The 20,803-nt window shown below is 48.2% G+C and overlaps 1 protein-coding gene and 1 pseudogene across 2 annotated transcripts in view; one reads left to right on the top strand and one right to left on the bottom strand.

The window, feature by feature from the left end:
- Window positions 1-9,622, top strand: part of B3glct (beta 3-glucosyltransferase) — a 97,225-nt gene extending 87,603 nt beyond the window's left edge. For both annotated transcript variants that reach the window (XM_076561221.1, XM_076561220.1), the window contains exons 14-15: window positions 3,695-3,839; window positions 9,191-9,622. In XM_076561221.1, coding sequence (XP_076417336.1) covers window positions 3,695-3,839; window positions 9,191-9,358 — 313 coding nt within the window. In that variant the 3' untranslated portion in view covers window positions 9,359-9,622. The remainder of the gene's footprint in view (window positions 1-3,694; window positions 3,840-9,190) is intronic.
- Window positions 9,623-16,518: 6,896 nt separating this feature from the next.
- LOC102903606 (splicing factor 3B subunit 4-like) lies at window positions 16,519-20,214 on the bottom strand (annotated as a pseudogene).
- Between the last annotated feature and the right edge of the window lie 589 nt (window positions 20,215-20,803).

Raw genomic sequence — 20,803 nt, 5'->3', positions numbered from 1 at the left:
CTGAGGGGAGGGCCATAGAATGTTCTAGGGACTATAGAACTGGGCTGACCAGTCTGGAGATCAGGGCCTTCCCTGTTCCCAATCGGAGCAGGGTGAGTGTATGGCTCTGGTGGTCACTGGTGCCATGGGGGGTGGTTGGCTTGGTGAGGGGACAGGGGAGGGTTTATTCTTGTCCCAAAACCAGACAAAGACAATCAAAAACAGGAAATTATAAACCCACCTTGCAGATGAACACAAACACTAAATTTGTCAATAAAATACTTGCAAACTTGTTGCACGAATCCTAATTGGTCTTATAATAAAAACTTGGAGCCAGATATTGGGGTGAATGCTGAAAAATCAGAGAGATAAAGGAACGGAGCCACTAGAGAAACTTCTCACCACTACCAAATCCTCAGGCCGAAAGTGAGGTGTGAGACCCTGTCTCCACGAATCCTCAGGCCAAATGCCTCTGAGTCCTCAGCCGAAAGGGCGAGAGACTTATTCTTTTTTTTTCTTTTTTTCTTTCTTTTTTTTTTCTTTTTTTTTTCCCATCACAGGCAATTTATTTTGTTCTATTCATTCACAGTTAATACAGAAAATACTTGGAAACATTTCCATATAATGTTTGACACAGAAATCATCAAATAGAAGTATACAATGTTGACAGGAGGCAGTACATTTATAATTTATAACCCCAAATGTATTTATAAATTAGAAATGGAAAGATCTACAAATGAAATTATGAAGGTTCACCAAAGTCATTTAATCTGTCAGTTTCTCATTCATTTTTGTCTTAATAATATTCTATTGTATGAATAAGCCACATTTTATTTCTCTCCAGTATTTGATAGCTATTTGAGTTGTTTTAACTTTTATACTATTAGCAACACACTGCTGTAAACCTTCATGTACATGTTTCATAGGTGCACATTTTCAGTAGTTTGAGGTTATATTCCTAAGGGTAGAATTGTTGAGTAACAGAGTAACAATGTTTTGCATTTTGACCAACTACCAGACTGTTTTGCCAAAGTGGCACACCATTTTACAATCTCACCAAATCCTTGTTTTTAAGGCTCTGATTTTTGTACAAAAGCATTCAATCATTCTGTCAGACCAAACCAGGAAAAGTAAGCTATAGTTCAGAGCTGTTCTATTCCATTTACTATGCAAAGCCAATCTTGGCGTTTGCAACTCTCAGCCCTTTTGAGTATTCTTGCAGTGTTCACCTTTTCCTCCACCACTTTTTTTTTCTTCTTTTTTTCTGGTTTATTTCTATCTATTATAAATGTATAAAAAATCCTCCATCAACGAGACTTATTCTTAATTATGAATGCTCAGCCTTAGCTTGGCTTGTCTCTTGCCAGCTTTCCTTAACTTAAATTATCCCATCTACCTTTTGTCTCTGGGCTTTTCCTGTTCTCTTATTTAGGTAAATCTTACTCTACTCTGTGGCTGGCTGGGTGGCTGGCCCCTGGAGTCCTCCTCCTTCTCTCATTCCTTCTTCTCTCCCAGATTTCTCCCTCTGTCTATTCTCTCTGCCCATCAGCCCCGCCCATCCCTTCTCCTGCCTTGCTATTGGCCGTTCAGTTCTTTATTAGACCATCAGGTGTTTTAGACAGGCACAGTATCACAGCTTCACAGAGTTAAACAAATACAAGGTAAACAAAAGTAACACACCTTAAAATAATGTTCAACCACACACTGGAGCTTGCAAAAGAGAACAAAGCGTTTTCTTCCCTCACACGAGCCCTGTCCCTGGGGTGGGGAGGCTGGGGTGGCTGTCGCTGACTGTGCTGGAGTTTGACCGAAAACACGTGGCCCTGGGGTCTCACTGGTCGAACGTCTGAGGAAGGTCTTGCCGGTTTGCAGACTCGCAGTTTCTCCCGTGTATAATGATGGGAACTTCAGCCCTCCTTCTTGCACACTTGTGTTTCCTTATGTGTCAGCTTAGGAAGAACTTCTGGTTGTTGCTCAATCAACTGCATTTTAGCGAGACCAGCAGCACTGTCGTCCTGGTGTTTGCACTATCAGTCCTGGTGTTTGCACTGTGTTCTTGGTGTTTGCACTGTCGTCCCTGGCGTTTGCACTGACCTTCCCTGCGCTTGTCTCTGGTGTGTAGCTGCGTTCAGCAGACCCCGGTGGGTGGAGAATCACTTTTCTAACCACGGTCTGCACAGTCTTCCTCCAGCGCCGTCCTGGTAGGTGGACTCGTGGAAGATCTTTGCAGAGGACGCTTTGCTGAGTCGTTTTACACATTGAACTCATTTGAGTGCCTGCTGCGTGCGTGCGTGCGTGCGTGCGTGCGTGCGTGCGTGCGTGCGTGCACTGGGTTGTGAGAAGACGTGCATGGATTTTAGTTCAGCTGCGCCACCTTTGGGGCGTTGTGACCTGAAGAGGACCAGAAAGGAAACCAGAAACCCTTCTCTCTTTCAAAAAGAATTTATCAGGGGAGAGTGATAAATTCACCCCGAGGTCATTACTACAGAGCACCTCTGCTGCCTGGGGTGGGTGCGCTCACCCCACCCACTCCGCTCACCCCGCCCACTCCGCTCACCCCGCCCACTCCGCTCACCCCGCCCACCGCGGCTGCGGGATCCCGACGAGGCTCCATCGAGGCCCACGCAGGGACTGGCTCCCTTGACACTCTGTAAGAATGTGTGGCTGCCCCTGCGGCCGCCTCTGCGGCACAGACCACCACGGGCAGCAGCTAACCATCCTCCCTCCGTCTGGGGCCCCTACTGTCAGATGAACCAAGGGCTCAGCTATCAAGGGGAGCCCGGGAGGATTGGGCGCTGGTGGCGCACGCCTTTAATCCCAGCACTCGGGAGGCAGAGCCACGCGGATCTCTGTGAGTTTGAGGCCAGCCTGGGCTACAGAGCGAGATCCAGGACAGGCTCCAAAGCTACACAGAGAGAAACCCTGTCTCGGAAAGAAAAGAAAGAAAGAAAAGAAATGAAAGGCCTTTGCTGCCTAGGATGCTGAGGGAAGCATAGAAATACCACAGTGGGCTGAAGTCCCCACATCCCAGGCCAAATGGTGTCACGGCACTGTTGAAGATATGTCACGGTCTGCCCACCCCTCCGTCAGATACTTTTCTGTTGCTGTGACAGATACCAAAAGCAACTCGGGGAGGAAAGGGTTAATCTCATCTCGGAGTTTGCAGTCCACCATGAAGGGAAGTCCAGGCGGGAGCTGAGCAGAGGTCATGGAGGGACTCTGTGAGCAGAGGTCATGGAGGGACTCTGACCTCTTCCCCGTGGCTTCCTCCGCCTGCCCTGACACAGCCCAGGACTACCTGCCCAGTGCTGTCACCACCCACAGTGGGCCGAGCCCTCCTGCATCAATTATTCACCCAGAAAATGCCCGCAGGTGAGGTGTTTTCTCCAGGGAAGCTCCCTTTCTAGATGACAGAGAACAAAGACAGTAATGTTAGGGAAACCACGGTCACGTAGCGTTCGTTTATAGGGGAGACACACACAGCTGTCTACTGGGTCGGGAACCGTCTCTCGCAGTGATTTTGCTTTCATACAGTGAATGTGCGGAGTCAGTGGAAGTGTGCCCGCGTCAGTGATGGGCCCGTGTCAGTGATGTGCCCGCGTCAGGGATGGGCACCGTCCTCAGGAGTGCGGCCCCTCAGCCGTAGCCCTCCATCCCCGGGAACTGGCTGCATGGCGCTAACCCCCCTAACTCCTTTTCTGTCCGCTCCCACCAGCATGGTCTTCAGCAGGGAAGCCATCCGGAGACTTCTTGCCAGCAGCTGCCGATGCTACAGCAATGATGCTCCCGACGACATGGTCCTGGGCATGTGCTTCAGCGGGTTGGGGGTCCCTGTGACCCACAGCCCCCTCTTCCATCAGGTGAGAAAATGTTTCGCTTCCCCTCTCACTGAGAGCGTCTGTTTCTTTCTCCCCTCATGTTTTGAAAATAATCTTAGGGAATAGGATAGGTTCCGTGGGGGATGTTCTTTTTATTTTTCACACGTGTGTGTGTGTGTGTGTGTGTGTGTGTTGCCTGCATGTATGTAGGTGTATCATGCACATGCCTGTGCCCACGGAGCTCAGAAAACGGCATCCTGTTCCATGAATCTGGAGTTTTGGATGGTTGTGAGACGCCGTGTGGGTCCTGGGAACTGAACCTGGGTCCTCTGGAAGAGCAGTCCGTGATCTTAACCACTGAGCCATCTCTCCAGCCCTTCCATGAGGGATGTCCTTAGCAGATCTTGTGCATGTCATGTGCATCATAAAGACGAGGCAACAACATCCAGAAAACCAAGTGATGTTGGACCAGTGGCCTTGCAAGTAGGACTAGGAAGCACACATCCTCTCCCCTCCCTCCCCTCTCCTCTCCTCTCCTCTCCCCTCCCCTCCCCTCTCCTCTCCTCTCCCTTCCCCTCTCCTCTCCCCTCCCCTCCCCTCTCCTCTCCCCTCCCCTGCCCTCTCCTCTCCTCTCCCCTTCCCTCTTCCCTCCCCTTCCCTTTTCTCTGCTCTCCCCTCCCCTCCTCTCTTCTCCTTCGGGAAGGTAGACAGACATTGATTTGGGGGACAGGAAGTGAAGCCATAGATGTCAGCCGAAATTGCTGCCCTGGACAGGAAAGAAGAACTTGTGTCTTTCCGGGCTGGCATCCGTTGGAGAGATGCAGGTTTAAGGGAGCCTGCTTTTACTTTGGCTTGTGGAGTTTTTCTGGGCTTTTTCTCCTTGGTTTACTTTTAAACAGGTGGCTAAAGTCCACTGAATTTCAAGGTGGTGTCTGAACCTGTTTCCCAGATTACAGAAAATCAATAAAAGGATTACATTAGTCAGTAAAAGGATAAAATGATGTTTATAGGGGCCATGGTTCTCATGTTTCCTTGATATGAATTTCGGAGTTGGAAAAGGGAATTCTTCCCATTAATTTTAGTAATATTTTAAGAACCTAGTCAACTAATGTTCTAAAAATAATAATTTGTAATTCACATCCATTCACTATGCACATATCCTTTTTAAGAAATATGAAGCTTTTTGACATTTGAATGTAGATACATGTATATTTTAAGGGCCCACCATATATTCAAAATATAGCCTCTGCACTTTTAAAATTATTTAAAATTATTATTACTATCTTTTTTTTTTTTTTTTTGGTTTTTCGAGACAGGGTTTCTCTGCGTAGCTTTGCGCCTTTCCTGGAGCTCACTTGGTAGCCCAGGCTGGCCTCGAACTCACAGAGATCCGCCTGGCTCTGCCTCCCGAGTGCTGGGATTAAAGGCGTGCGCCACCACCGCCCGACTTATATTATTATTACTATCTTTATGTGGGTGTTTTGCCTGCATGTGTGTCTGTGCTCTACCTGTGTGAAGTACCCTGAGAGGCCAGGAGAGGGCACTGGATCCCCAGAACTGGGATTACAGATGGTTGTGAGCCACTGTGTGGGTGCTGGGAACTGAACCCAGGTCCTCTGCAAGAGCATCAAATGCTCTTAATTACTGAGCAATCTCTCCAGCCCCTTCCTCTGAATCTCTCTCTCTCTCTCTCTCTCTCCTACAGTAATAAGTAGTAAATGCTAGCACAGCAACATAGAAAACTGAGCACGGTGGAATTTCACCATAGAAAAACAACTTGAACAAAGCAAAGAAAATATAAGCATTAGCAACAAAGATAGAACCCATATTGGTGTCTGAGAAAACACAGGGAGGTTGAGAATAAACCTTTGTAAAACGAGGCTCACGGGACCCTTCACTCCTGGGCCCCGGGGGAGGCACATGATGCTCACAGGAACCCTTACTCCTGGGCCCCGGGGAAGGCACAGATGCGCCCAGGCCTCCAGAGGTTTTTCCCATTTCAGCCTGTGTCTTGTGCTATCTTTACGATAACTCAGAAAGTGAATTATTCCCTGTCTCTCCCTCTCAGGCTCTGTGTTATGATGTTTTATGTCACAGTGTTTCACCCCTGGAAAAATAATTAAAACTGTTTGTGTGTAAGGGAAGTCACTTATCAAGATTAATTGGATTGTCCTATAGCAGCCCCTTCCTCCTAGGATAAAATACATTAGTCAATAAAATGATAAGGCAGAGAGACAGAAAGATAACGTAATCCCGAAGTGAAAGTCCTTTGAAGATAATTCAGAAACGATTTCTTTGGAGTTACGTGTTGTTCCTCACGGTGTTTCCTTTCATTCCCGTGGTAAGCCTGAACCCTGTGTGAAGTCACAGAGTGTTTGCAACCTGTTCCCCCAGCCGGCACTGCCATGTCCACGGGCTTCAGCAGCTTTTAGAGTGTGAGCAGATTCAGAGAGGGCTTGACATTCGCAATGTCTAAACCCAGATCTCCACGCTGTCTTGGTGCTGAGAGAGTCTGAGAAGTTGTGCCCACCCCTCAGATTCCTGCTGTGTGAGAGATGGAGAGGGGGGTCATAGGGTGTTCTCAGTGGCAGTACTGGCCAGGCTGCCTACTTTCTGTTCCTGCCAGGGCATATCATTATGAAATCCTAGGTTTAGAAGGGGACTCTAAGGAATGTTAGATCAACCCTTCCAAAATCCGATTTCACTAATGGATATGACAGTATGCAATGGCCAGTGAGTTCTCTGCACAAAATACAGATATTAAACTGGACAAGGATTTGTTAAAAATAATGATTTCAGGACTCTGGACATCAAATAAAAACTAACAATAAGTTGAGAAGCAGTGATTTCCAAAAATCCCCTGCTCTATGTCCTTTTGAATATGAATACTGGGATGCGAGTCCTTCGTGCCCAAAGTCACTGCATTCTGCCTGACCCCTACCCTTTCAGTGTGGTTACAGGGAACATCATTTTTTCCTGTGTGTGCCTCACTGGAATAAAGAAAAGCTCTGCTTCCAGAAGAGATTCATTGGCTTGGGGAAGAAGAGATGAAGACTTACAAATATGTCAGCCAACATAGTCAGTTTTGATATGGAGCTAACAAAAATAGGCCACATCTCCACCGCTCTACCCTTAGGTCAGTGGCTCACTCAACCATCACCAGAGAAGCTTGTTGCTATTCTTGCAGAGGACCCAGGTTCGGTTCCCAGTGCCCATGCTCTGTATCATCTGTAACTCCCATGGCAGGGATCCAGTGCTTTCTCCTGACCTCCGTGGGCACCAGGCACGCATGTCATACACACGCATACCTGCAGGCAAACACTCCTACACATCAAATAAAAGAATCCAAAAAGGTGTGTTGTGTCATCATCTTAAAATTGAGACAATTTTAATATCGTAAGCGCAATAATTTACTATATAAAACAAATTGCTCTATAAATTTATAGGCAAATTAAGGACACCGACAGGAATGGAATGCTTTGGTTAATGCGAACCAAATCATGTCTGGTTTCAATTTGCCTTGGAGCGCTGTGGCTTTTGACCTCGATCCTGTCACTGTGGGGCCTGTCTCGTCCTGCCTTTTCTGCCTTTTCTGAGTTGTAGAGAATCTGGACGGTGATGGTAGTAAACCCTTATAGTTTTCCTTAGGGTTAGGACCTGTTTTCATTTGTACCTCTAGGCCAGAATCACACTGCCCTTCCCTGCAGTGAGCCTGTGGTTCCTTTTCTGAAGGCTGCCACCTGGATCTGTTGGCGCAGTAGGTGGCCAGGCCCTGAGAACACCTTGCCCCAGCTCCTGCATAACCCAGGCGTGGCAGTTTCTCAGAAGAGACCCACTAAATACGTTTTCTTCCTTTGTTTTTTAATCAAATATCACATGGTGCTGACTTAAGTGATTCATGGAGCAAACTGCTTTATTAGCATGCTGGAACAGTCTCCCGGAAGCAAAGTGTGGAAAGCAGACTTAGAAAGTAAAGCATTTGAGAAATTAAAGACAGCAGATACGGAATTTGAGGGAAAGCAGTTGAAAATATGTCCCTTCTTGCTTCAAGGCTCCCATAGTCACTATCGCATATTAAAGCGAAGCGGTGGCGATCTGAATCAGCGTTTGTCCTGGGCCAGCTGTTGTGGCAGGCTTTAAATCCCAGCACTCAGGAGGCAGAGGCAAGCAGATCTCTGACTTCAAGGCCATCCTGCTCTACATAGAAAGTTCCAGGCCAGCCTGGGCTATGTAGAGAGATCCTGTCTCAAAAAAGCAACACAAAATGTTATTTTGAAATAATAATTTAAAAGATCTACCTTTACTTACTGTGTGTGTGGATGAAGGATGCCATCACACTGTGCATGTTATGGCCAGATGAGAATTTGCTAGAATCAGGTCTCCCCCTCAAGGTATGGGCTTTAGGGATGGAACCAGGTCCTCAGGCACCTTCATTTGCTGAGCCAATCATTTTCTTTTTAAATTGACAATAGATTTTTTTTCATATAATACATTTTGAGTACAGTCACCCCTCCCGGAGCCTCCTCTACCCCACCCACCAACACACACACAAATCTACACACCCTTTCTCTCTTTAGAAAACCAACAGGGATCTAAAAACAAAAATAAGATAAAGTAAAAAGAAACAAACCAGAATAGAAGAGCCAAACAAAACACACACACACACACACACACACACACACACACACACAAAGAAAAAGAAAAAAAAACACATAGAGATTTAGATACACACACATTTGCACGCACAGAAGTCTCATAAAAACACAAAATCGGAAACCATAGTATATAATCAAAAGACCTGTAAAGGGGGGGGGGGGAGGCCAGACAAAACACTGAGACAAAAATAAAACAAACAAACAAAAAAAATCATCAACAAAATCCCTCTAAAAATAGCAGTGAGTTCATCCTGTGTTGGCCGTCCTCTGCGGAGCATGGGGCCTAGCCGTAAGAGCGGTTTGTATACCCAGTGAGACTCCATTGGAGAGAACTAGTTTTTCCTTTGCAAGCAGTTATCAATTGGAGAGAGCTTCTGGGTTAGGGATGGGGGCGTGTGTCCACGCCCTCCTCAGCTCTGGGACCCTGTCTGACTTAGACCTACGCAGGTCTGCTCAGACCCTGTGCATGCTGCCACAGTCTCGGCGAGTTCATGCGTGCATTGGTCCTGTTGTGTCTTCAAGGCCTTGTTTCCTTGGTGGCCTCCACCCCCTCTGGCCCTGACAGTCTTCCCACCTCCTGGCCTGTAGGGTTCCTTGAGCCCTGGGTGGGGGATTTGATGGGGACGTCCCCTTTGGGACTGAGTGTGGTGGCTCTTTGTTGTTTGTTCCCCTTACTGCGGAGGCATGGGCCGAGATTGTTCCTAACCCCGGGAAACCATAACCATGTTCTTTGTGCAGGCTCGGCCAGTCGACTACCCCAAGGACTACCTCTCCCATCAGATTCCCGTATCGTTTCACAAACACTGGCACATTGACCCGGTGGAGGTGTACCTCACCTGGCTGGCACCCGGCGAGGAGGGCGACGCCACACGGGAGACACAGAAGGATCCAAGAGAAGAATTATAGACCCAGAACCTGGGAGGAGCAGGCGAAGAGATCCGCCCCATCGGCTGGGCTGTGGTTCGGCTGCTTGTGTAGGCCACAGGAAACAGACACGTCTCAGCCTGTGTGGAAAGAGGGTATTTCTTGATGGGTGGACTCTTGGGGGAAACTGGGGGAGATCACTTGTTTTGATGGATGTTGTTATTGTTAACACAGTGATTACTGTGCCTTTTTTTTTTTTTTTCTGGGCTTTGTGACTGTCACAGGAAATAAATGGTACCGGAAGTCCTTTTCTGTTCTCTTCATTGTATTGGGGATTCTAACACAAGGCTACGGCTCACTGTTACGCTGTGTAAACATCGAGTCTTCTGACATGGATTGCCAGTGGATGCACCTTTAAGCCAGCAGTTCTCAACCTGTGGGTCGTGACCCCTTTGGGGGTAAAGTGACCCTTTCACAGGGGTCACCTAAGACCACCAGAGAGCACAGATATTTACATTACAATTGGAAACAGTAGCAAAGTTACAGTTACGATGTAGCAACGGAAATGGCTGGGGGGGGGGTCACCGCAGCATGAGGAATTTATGAAAGGGTGTCAGCAGTAGAGAGGTTGAGATGCACTGCTTTAAAGGGTCCCATTGATGGTGGGAATTATTCCCCGGGAACTCGGCAGGAATGAGATACTGAGGCTGATTCATAAAGCGTAAAACTCAGTGTGAAATCCTCTGGCTCTCATGGTTGCTGTTTTACCTTCTCTAACGGTTGCACCCCAGAAACAGAGGCTCAGAGCCATCTGCTGAGGTTTCTGCTGCTTTTGAGGTTATGCGTTGGTACCATTCTCTCGGAAGCCCTCTGCTGTGGTGAGCGTACAGGGTGTCGCCCAGAGTTAGGATGCTGGGTCCACAGGTCCCCCGGGTGTCAGCCAATCCTATGGGGGTCCCAGGATTGGAGCTGCACCTGGAGCTGGTTAACTCTTGCTTTTCTGAGTGTTACATAGTAACTTGCTTCTGGCCCAGGAGAGCCAGCCTCCACCCTGGTGGCTGCAGCCTCCACCCTCCTAGAAGGGTGGCGTGGGGTTGGTCAATTTCCCTGGGTCCTTACAGAATGAAATTGGAATAAAGTGCTCTGAAGCAGCCCTCATTTTCAAGCCATAATTTTTAATATGTAGTAATTTAACAGTTCAGTATTAATGTATGAAAAATGTTGTGTGTTAACATTTAAAGCGAGGTGATTTTGTTATAAAAATGTATTTGCACATGATTGGATCTCAAGCTCCTAAGTTTTGTATATTGTAATGTTTTCCTTTATGTTTTCCTCCGCAGTTCATTAACCTTGCTTAGAAGGCTTCTAAACCCCGTAGGTTCAAAGCCACACCGCCAAAAGTCTTCGTGTGTTTATTTTTTTAACAATGTATTTTTTTTCCCCATGTAGCTTACTTTTGACTTGTGTCCAAATTCATGCAATACCTCCTTTTCCAAATTCAGTTAAGTATCAGGACTAGTCTGTGCCAGTGCTGTGGTCTGGTGGATCACACTGGATTCAGTCTGTGAAAACTTGGATTTTGTGGTTCAGCCAGCAAGTGGACTGAGAACAGTCCAGTGAATGACAAGGACCATAAGGGTTTCTGGGTGTCGTGCGGATGACTCCAGCATCCTTGCTGATACAGCTGTGAGTGTGGCCCTTGCTGTCATAGCACTTACCTTTTTGACATTGCAGTAATGCCCTGGGGGATGGGTACAGTGCAGGGGAGCCTTCAATCCCCCTGACCCCCCACCTCTGCTCAAAGCCTTCAGTCTGCCCCCACCCCACCTCTGCTCATGAAGTGTTACCAGCCAGAGAACAGTTTCATTGAACAGGACGGAAGCCAGCACGTCTGAACATGAAGACCTGTGTTGTCCAGCCTTTCCTCTCTGTTAGGATCTGGGCCTTCCGCTGGCTCTGGGGATCCTTCCCTGGTATCTCTAGATAACGGGGTTGAGTTTGTTTCTTTTTGCAAGTAGAGAAGCCTCACCATGAATAAAACATCTTCAGTTTACTTCTGATTCTGCATTTTCTCTGTTCGTTGAGACTAGAGAGAGGCTGGGGAGGAGTGTGCAGGACAGGAATTGAGAAATTGGGAACACTCACAGAGCAGGAAAACAATCAATGCAAGCTAAACACCTTAGGAAAAGGCAACAGAAATTAAAAACACAGTTTATAAAGATATTATGCTTTGATGTAGAGCAAATGACAGACCGACTATTCGAATACCAACTGAGAATTGATATCTTAAAAAAAAAGCCTTAATTTTGAGCCTAGATTTTTCAGGGCACATGCATCCTCTTCAATGTTCTCTTTCCCTTTAAGTAAGGGTTTCTTTACCAGTGGATATTTTTATCCTAAGGATTTAGCACCAAGGATTTATGTGTGGATTACCTGGTGGGGTCATTTTTACTTTTAAGCCGTTTCTCAGGACCCAACTCATTGCCCGACAATGTAGGATTTTTTACATCTCACAACTAAATCAGAAGCCGAGATACAAAAATAACCTTTGTGGAATCCTTGGAAACATAATCGCGCGCCGGCCTGAGGAATGATGCTATGCAGGGGCGCGTAAATGCCAGTGTTCTCTGCGTGTCCTGATTGATGGAAGACATTCAGTACGCCTGCATCCATCATTGTTATGGATGCGTGTGGAGGACCTCAGAGACTCACAACACAGTAGACATTTGTAAGGATGCCTGTGGTGCTTGCATTCATGGGGACGTCGTTTCTGTGGAAGAAGATCAATCAATACGCCGTTAAGTACACTAAACAGACTTACAAGGGTGCCCTTTGCCCCCCTTCACTGCTTCGCTCCTGCCATCTTTGAATAACCGGCATGAAAAGGTGCTATTGTTTACGTCACCGAGCCCTCTAAACAAGTCACCTGCAAAATGTGTTTTCCTCCTTTCTATAGAATAAAATTAAAAAAAAAAAAAAGGTTTTGTTTATCATCTGGTTTGGGCTGTGGTTCTCTCTTTAAAGGCGGGGGAGGGGGATTTTCAGGAATAAGGTACCGTGACAAAAAGCTGGCTTCTGAGACAATCACAGCAGCGCAGTACTGGTGGCCAGAGCTGCAGAAGGCTGGCTGAGGCATAGGGGCTTCTCTGTGGGGGACTAGTCAGAGGGCCTGGCTGAGAAGGTGATTTGGGGGTGAAGATCCCAAAGACTAAAGAAGGCTGAAATGTAGCCAGTGGCTATGGGGTTCAAAGCCAGAGGGACTAGCCACGGCGATGGCCTCCAACATGAAAGCAAGTGGGGACTGTTCCTCAGCCACCACTGTCGCTGAGCCATGGAGTGTCGGTGATGGGCAGCAAGCAGCTGGATGTGGAAGTCGGGCTTAGTGACGTCAGGGCTTTCATATTGGAGTTAGGTGTAGATGTGTGTCTGTCTGCGCGGGGGTATGTGCCTGTGAGTGTAGTGCTCATGATGGGTCAGATCCCCTGGAGCTGGAGTTACAGACAGTTAGGAGCCTCCTGGTGTGAGTGCTGGGAACTTAGGGCCGCTCTGGAAGAGCGGCCAGTGCTCTTAACCCCTGCGCCATCTCTCCAGCCCTACCGTGAACATTTCAAAGGCCTCCCTCACCACCTCAGGAGTGGGTAGAATGAGCTGCAGAGGAAGCAGAGTCAAGGGAAGGGACAGCCTGTGAAGGGACACGTTGATGTGTGTTTCTAAGGGGTGTGCGCTGGATGCCAGGGGTGTGCCGTAAGGGAAAGCAGGGGAGGTCTTTCAAGAAGCAAATGTTCCATTGTGTTCAACCTGCCAAGAGGTCCATTAGGAGGGGACAGAAGGGACTGTATGATTCAGTGGCTTGGAAGTCACAAGTACAAGGTGAAGTTGGAAACAATTGTGGTAAACCTCTCCCCCCCCACCCCCACCGCCCCAACACACACAGAGTGTGTTCCAAGTCATGGGGAGGAAGATGGTGTGAGACATGGGGTCTGAGGAGTTTGGCTTTCATGATGGAAAATTCTGGAACTGTCCATGTGATGACAGTGTCCCTGTGGAGAGTGAGGTTGACTTCCCTGGCCGTGTTAGTGAATGGAGCTGGAGTTCATGGCTCTGTGTTTGTGGGGGATCTGGCCGCCTGGGAGAATCTGCTGAACCGTGAAGAGTCGTGTCTGCCCCATTTGAGACAGGCCTCTGTTGTGTTGAATTTTCTAATGTGTGATTTTCTGTAAAGCAGCTTCATGAGTTACAATAAGGAAAACTCCCTGTATCAGGATGCCTTAACATATCACAGGCATGCCGTGACATCACCTTGGCTCTGTGGCAATCAAGTCACTCACCTCAGCCCACCCCCTTCCTCTCTCGCCTCTCCAGATATGCCTGTGCCCACAGGGCCTGAACCACTGAGTCTCTTTCTTTCTCTTTCTCACATAACATCACACCTCCGCTCACTCTAACAGTGCCCATTTGGCTGGTACTGCAAGGTGCCGGGTGGGCCCGGGGAGGACAGCCCCAGGCTTGCAGAGGGGAGGGGGGGTCCCCGCTCAGTTCTTGTCCCACGCAGTTCGTTGTGACGCTGGGTTGGGCCATGCTTCCTGACTGATGTGGAAGTGCCGCTGGAGTTCTGTGATGGGCTGGGGCTGGAATCCCCAGACCTTGTTTGGCGGAATTACCCCCCGCCCCCCACATCCCACCCTCCACCCGACCCCCGGTCATATGATGTGGGGCCGAGGAGCTGCTCTCTGTTTCTTGTACCTTTTCTCAGACTCTTTTCCTTCTGTTTCTTTTATCCTATTCTGATGTGTTAGTTTTTGTTTCATCGTTTTATATTATATTATATGCCTGTTTGTTTTCTAATGAGAGACAGAAAGGGGGTGAGTCCGTATGGAAGAGACTTGGGGAGGAACTGGGAGGAGAAAGTGAAATCAGGGTATGTTATGTGAGGAAAAAAAAAAAACTTTTTTTTTTTTTTTTTTTTTTTTGGTTTTTGAGACAGGGTTTCTCTGTGTAGCTTTGTGCCTTTCTTGGAACTCACTTAGTAGACCAGGCTGGCCTCGAACTCACAGAGATCCGCCTGGCTCTGCCTCCCGAGTGCTGGGATTAAAGGCATGCGCCACCACCGCCCGGCTCTATTTTCAATAATAGGAAAAACACAGTGTAAGTGAATGGACCAGTGCTCTTTATATGCATGTTGTGCAGCTTAATTGACACAAGCCAAGGTCAGCTGAGAAGAGGGATGAGTGGTACATTTTCCCCCCGAGAACCTCCACTGAGAAAATGCCCCCATCACAATGACCTGTAGGTGAGTGTAGAGGCATTTTCCTCATTAATGATTGATGTGGCCGAGTCCAGCCCAGTGTAGATGGAGCCACCCCTGGGCAGGAGATCCTGGGGGACATAAGGAAGCAGGCTGAGTGAGCCATAGGGAACCCCCAGTGAGCAGCGTTCCTCCATGGTTTCTGCCTCACTTTCTCCCTGACTTCCCTGCAGTGATGGACTGTGATAAGCCAACTGAACAGTTGGTCTTGACCAGGGTTTATTAGGGCCACAAAGTCATGTAGGGGGATGCTCGGAGGTTCAAAAGATGAACATGGTCTTGTTTTAGAGGGGCAGGGGAGCAGCGTACACCGTGTACTGCCAGGAATCTTCCCCTGCTTTACTATTTCCAGACACGGTCAAGCAAGTGACTTGGGTCAATCTGACGTGCCTACTTACTCATTTGTTTGATTGGCAGATGAACTGTAGAATGAATGTAGAATGAATCCTACAGTCCTAGGTCTGACTCTTCCACGTCATCACAGGCACTTCACTTCCTGTCTCTGGGCAGCATCATGAGAAGCAGCTGCGAGTCTATTGTCTACATCTAGAACCTGCCTTGCCTTGTTAAATATCCCCAATGGGTACCACATCTGCCCTGCATTATGAAAACTCATTAATTTCAAGACTTCAAGATTCTCCAATTAGAATAAATCACCTGCCTTATCCATTTGGAGAATTTTGTCATTGAAATGAATCAATTTGAAGTATATTTGACTTTCATTCTCAGGCCCCAAAGCATAGGAAATGCTGCCACGAGACAGTTTTAAGGCAGCAATATTTTATGAACACAAAAGTTAACTGTGGGCCACTCAATAAATATTTATTAAGTATTTATTGTCTCCTTGATCCTAGAGGGGGAATGGTGAGTGAAAGCAGGCATACTTTATGCTTTTGTTGAATTTATAATCATGAGCATAAATAGTAATTAAAACCTGCTTCATAATAAAATACATAATTACAAACTCTGATAAGCACTGAGGTTTGGTTTGAGACTTTTAGAAAAACAGGTCAGCATGTGGAGTGGTCAAGGGAGTGGTCGGGGTGAGGCAATATGCAAGGCTTTCTGTGGAGGATTTACAGCGTTCTTGATAAGCTAAGTTTGGCTAGACTGCTCTGGAGCCAGACCTGGCCTGCCCTTTGTAACTTGTTTTCTTCCTTTAATATTTCAAGGACATCTTGCATATTGTTAAATATTCTGTAATAAAAACCACATCCTGTATTCCATTGTATGTTCAGAGCAAAAATTTCTGGGGAATCCTTTATTATCCGATATTTGGTTAAAACCATGTCAGACGGAGCAGGGGAGGCCTTCTCAGCATACTTCCGTCTCACCCATGTTTCCAGGGATCTTTAAGGCCCAATTTTGTTTGCAATACTACCTTGAAATTCCACCTTACCCCAGTCAGAAAGGATACCATCAAGTAAAACCAACAACATACCTTGGCAAGCACAGGGGGAGGGGCTGCTTCACACCACTTGTGGGAAGGCACAAGTTAATGCAGCCGATATGTAAGTGAGCGTGGCAGTCTGTTAAAGACACACACCCTGAAAATACAAGGACCATAGGACCCAGCTGTGCGGTCTTTCTTTCTTTCTTTCTCTCTCTCTCTCTCTCTCTCTCTCTCTCTCTCTCTTTGTTTCTTTCTTTCTTTCCTTGTTTCTTCCTTTGTTTGTTTGTTTCTTTCTTTCTTTTTTTGTAAACAAGAAGTAGAATTTTATTTTCTCTATACATGTGTAAAACAATTAGGACCAACATTTTAAAACAAAGATGAAGAGAAAACCCCCTGGGGACAAAAATGACATAGAAACGGGGACAGAGTTGCTGAGAGGGTCAGGACATTAGCTACAGCGACTCTGCTTGACCCAAGATACTGGGGGGACGTAGGAGGGAGACAAAGGATGGTAGTTTACTGAGGAAGTGGGCCCCGGAGTGGACCACGAGGTGGAACTGGGGGCCGTGGGGGTGGGTCTGGGTGGAGGGAGCCCCCCCTCCGCCCGCTGGTAGCCATAGGGAGGAGGTGGGGGCCATAGGGAGGAGGTGGGGGCCATACGGAGGAGGTCTCAGAGGACCAGTGTATCCATGAGGGGGCGTCAGTGGAGGAGGCCCTCGCATCCCGTGTGGAGGCATGGGACCTGGATGACCCATGGGAGATCCAAAAGGAGGCCCTCGAGGTCAGTAAGTTTGCTGCCTTAATTTTAAATAACCTTTTTTGTCCTGTCCCAGTTAAGTTGTTTGTGTGAAAAATGTGCAGTTGGGTTCCAGAGGGTGCTGGGGATCAGTTCCCCTGTGGCTTTTCCTGTTTGGAAAGCAGTGTCCAGCTTGCCTCTGGATACAGAGTAACCATTCCTTGACTCCTGCTGTTGGAGGGGTATATAAGCCCATGTTGGTACGAATAAAGACAACTACTTCCCTGACAAGCTGAAACTGGGTGTCTAGAGTGCTGTTTAACCTCGCTGTCCCTTGCTGGGTTTCCTGCTCCAGCTGCGCAGGTCGTGGCACTCGAGGAGGCATGCCCATCGGAGGAGGTCCAGGATGAGGCATTCCGGGAGGTGGCCGCCAGGGTGGTGGCTGCCCTCCACAGCCTGGAGGCCTAGCATGGGGGTGTCCTAGGCCATGGGGGCCATGGTGGGCCAGCTGCATCTGGGACATCCCTGGATGGGGCGACCCACCTGGTGGGAATGGGTGTGGATGTGAATGCCCGTGACCAGGGTGCCCAGCTCCTGGAGTTCCCACTGCGGGGGGGGGGGAGGGGGGGCATGTCCTCCAGCCCCAGGTGGCAGAGGTGGTGGGGGCATGGCTGGGGGTATCCCAGGAGGGAGGGCTCCGGGAGGCGGCCCTGGAGGTGGGAAGGAGCCAGGGGGAGGCATGCCTGGTGGAGGAAGCCCAGAACTGAGGGATGAAACCACAGGGCTGGGGGCAGAGGGCGGAGGGGGTGCATCTGCAAACAGCTGATGAGGGCGGTCAGCCTGGGACAGTGGGTTCTGGGCTGCCAGAAGTCGTTCAGCTGCTGAGCCATGGCGCTCGCCCTTAGAGTCCTTCTGGAAGGCGTAGGACACAGTGATAGGGTGGTTGCAGAGGTACTGCCCATTCATGGCCTCAATAGCTGCGTCTTCGGACATCAAACGAAGCAAAATTAATGAAGGAGTTGCCAGTGTCGGGGTCCCGCATAACCTTGGGGGTTTGTAAGATGACCCCAAAGGCGCTGAAAGTATCATAAAGCGGCTTCTCGTCGATTTCTGGGTCCAGGTTCCCAATGAAAATGTGGCGCACGCCTTTAATCCCAGCACTCGGGAGGCAGAGGCAGGTGGATCTCTGTGAGTTCGAGGCCAGCCTGGGCTACCAAGTGAGCTCCAGGAAAGGCGCAAAGCTACACAGAGAAACCCTGTCTCGAAAAACCAAAAAAAAAAAAAAAAAAAAAAAAAAAAAAAAAAAAGAAAATGTTGGCTCTTACATCCAGGTTTTTGTTGTGAGCTGAAGCCTTGTTCACCGGTATGGGCTTCCTGTAGGGTTTGATCGTGTTCATAATCTTAATGGCATAGTCAGCATCTTCCTCGCTCAAGAACTCAACAAGGCCATAGCCGTGGTGCTGGCCAGTGACTCTATCCTTTGGCATGTGGGTGTTGACCACTGGCCCTGCCTGGAGAAAGAGCTCCTACAGCAGCGGTTCACTTACTTTCTCGTCTAGACCTCCCACGTACACCGTGGCATCCTGATTCCATTCGGAGATCCGGCCCGGCAGCCATGGCGAAAAGGCTCCCGCCGTCTCTAAGGAGCAGCACCGCCCTCTGTGTGCCGCTTCTTTGTATTTATCCGAAGGACTCTAAGAGAGTTCACCACAGAGATAACCACACCCCTGTGTGGATTGTGGCACTGTTTACAATAGCCCAGGCAGGGACTCAATCCAGCTGTCCATCCAAAGAAAAGTGGACAAGAGTGTTATTACATATGCACACGATGGAGTTTTCGCTCAGCCACAGAGAAGAATGAATCGAAGTCATTGTAGGAAATATGTTGCACTTGAGATCATCACGTCAAGCAAAATAAACCAGAAAGACAAATATCATTTGTTTCCTTCCATGTGGGGGGTCTAAAGAGTGCTCACATCCACCAGAAAGTAGACAAGCAGTTGTTCAGGGGGTAGGGACTGATGCTCTGGTGGAGGCGCAGCCAGGTGGTGAGGGAGATGAAAGAAAAACATGCTTTCTAAAGTATAAAAACACAAGAAATGAGAGTAGGAGGGAGGAAGGAAGGGGGCAGGGTGGGGGTGGTGGAGGGGAACAGAATCTGCTCAGAATCTCAACTTGCGCGATTTCATCAGGCCAACCTGGATAATTCGGGACGACCTTTCCACCTCAAGATTCATTTGTAAAGAATGAATTCATTCACTTGCATTCGTTCATTCACGCACGGCGCTCAGGTGGAGGTCAGAGGACGACTTGCCCAGTCAGTTCTTTTCTTCAGCTGTGTGGGTCCCTGGGATTGAGCTCAGGTCCTCAGGCTTGGTGGCAAGCACCCACCGTTACCTGCTGAGCCACCCTACCAACCCTCCACCTCAAGATTCTTAATCTCATCCGCAAGCTCATTTTACCACTTAATGCATCCGTAGGTTTTGAGAGCTAGCATGCCAATATTCTGCCTCCTCCCACACTGTGTTAGTTCCCAGTCTTACAGAGACAACAAAATACTCGATAAAAAGAAAGGGGTCCCAGTTGGAGGGTGCAGTCTGTGGGGGAGCCACGGCAGCTGGACCCCAAGGCAAACTGGCAACATCGCATCCATAGTCGAGAAGCAGAGAGTGACAGGGGCTGTGCCAGCTCACTTTCTCCTTTTTAATCGAGGCTGGCACCCGGGCGCATGCAATGGTGCCACCGACATGTAGAGTGAGCCTTCTCATTGCTATTGGCTGGACCGGTAAAGTCTCCTTCGCAACACACTATGCCCAGAGGTTTGTTTCCATGGTGATTCTAATTCCCATTGAGTCGACAGTCGAGATTAACCGTCTCCCGCTAACTTGTGTGGAAGTCAAACTTACCTGAGCGCCCCTTCGGTAAAAACATCTTCAGGCTGCACATACCCTTAGGTTGTGGTGTGGCCAACGCTTTCTCGTGTAAGTCAGTTCCACATGTTTTCAAATTATTTCCTTTTAATTTTTACATTTAACTCAAGTTGTGTGTGTGTGTGTGTGTGTGTGTGTGTGTGTGTGTGTGTGTGTCTATGTGTGGTTATATGCATATGAGTACAGGTGCCTAAAGGCATCACCAGAGGGCCTTCTGAAAGAGCAGCAAGTGCTCTTAACCATTGGGCTATCTCTCCAGCGCCTGAGTCCTATGAGTCTTGAATACACCCTGGATTCTATTCTGTTGGCATTGTTCTCTGGGTTTTGTTTTTGTTTTTGTTTTCCTGACAATGGTGCGTGTTTTCTCTCTCCTTATCACTGCACAGATTTAAAGCCCACACACTAGAGACTGCTAACATTTCTGTCACACCTTACCAACATGCCTCTTTGCACACCCTCATCCTCTGTTGTGAGCGCCACGGTGATGGGAACCAAAAGCAACAGGTGTTCTCGACTGCTGATCCATTTCTCCATCCCCAGCCCAGATGGTTTCTTTTTCTTTTTCTTTTCTTTCTTTTTTTTGGGGGGGGGGGTTTGTTTGTTTGTTTTGTTTTTCAAAAGAACTTGCCAACCTTCTATGGGTAATGGACAATTGAGCGTCAGATTAAATAAGCCTGGATGGATCTAGGTGGGGTCTTGGCTTACAGGTGTGGAGACTCCAGTCAAGGATTAATTGTCCCATTTTAGGGGTTTGCAGCAAGGCAGCACATCACGGCAGGAGCCTACCAGGAAGCCAGACTTCTCCTATGTCCAGGAGACGAACAGAGAAAAAGATAAGAGTCCCATGGTGGAGGCATCCCTTTCCACCCTCCATTGACTTAAGGACCTCCTAAAGGTAACATCACCTCACAGTGGCACCTCCCCCAACCCTAGGTTTGACAATTTAGGAAGACATTTAGACATCAGTCTTCACATATATCTGCATGTGTGTGTGCACACACACAGATTCACACATACGTGTCCCCCAATTGCTCATGGATGAGGGTGAGCAGTGGCCAAAGGAACCACTGCCATAAAGCACACTTTTGAGGGGTAGGAGTGGACAGGGACCAGAGAGACCATT

Source organism: Peromyscus maniculatus, chromosome 23 (assembly GCF_049852395.1).
Source record: "Peromyscus maniculatus bairdii isolate BWxNUB_F1_BW_parent chromosome 23, HU_Pman_BW_mat_3.1, whole genome shotgun sequence".
NCBI classification, from domain to species: Eukaryota; Metazoa; Chordata; class Mammalia; order Rodentia; family Cricetidae; genus Peromyscus; species Peromyscus maniculatus.
This window is presented reverse-complemented; position numbering and strand designations above follow the sequence as displayed.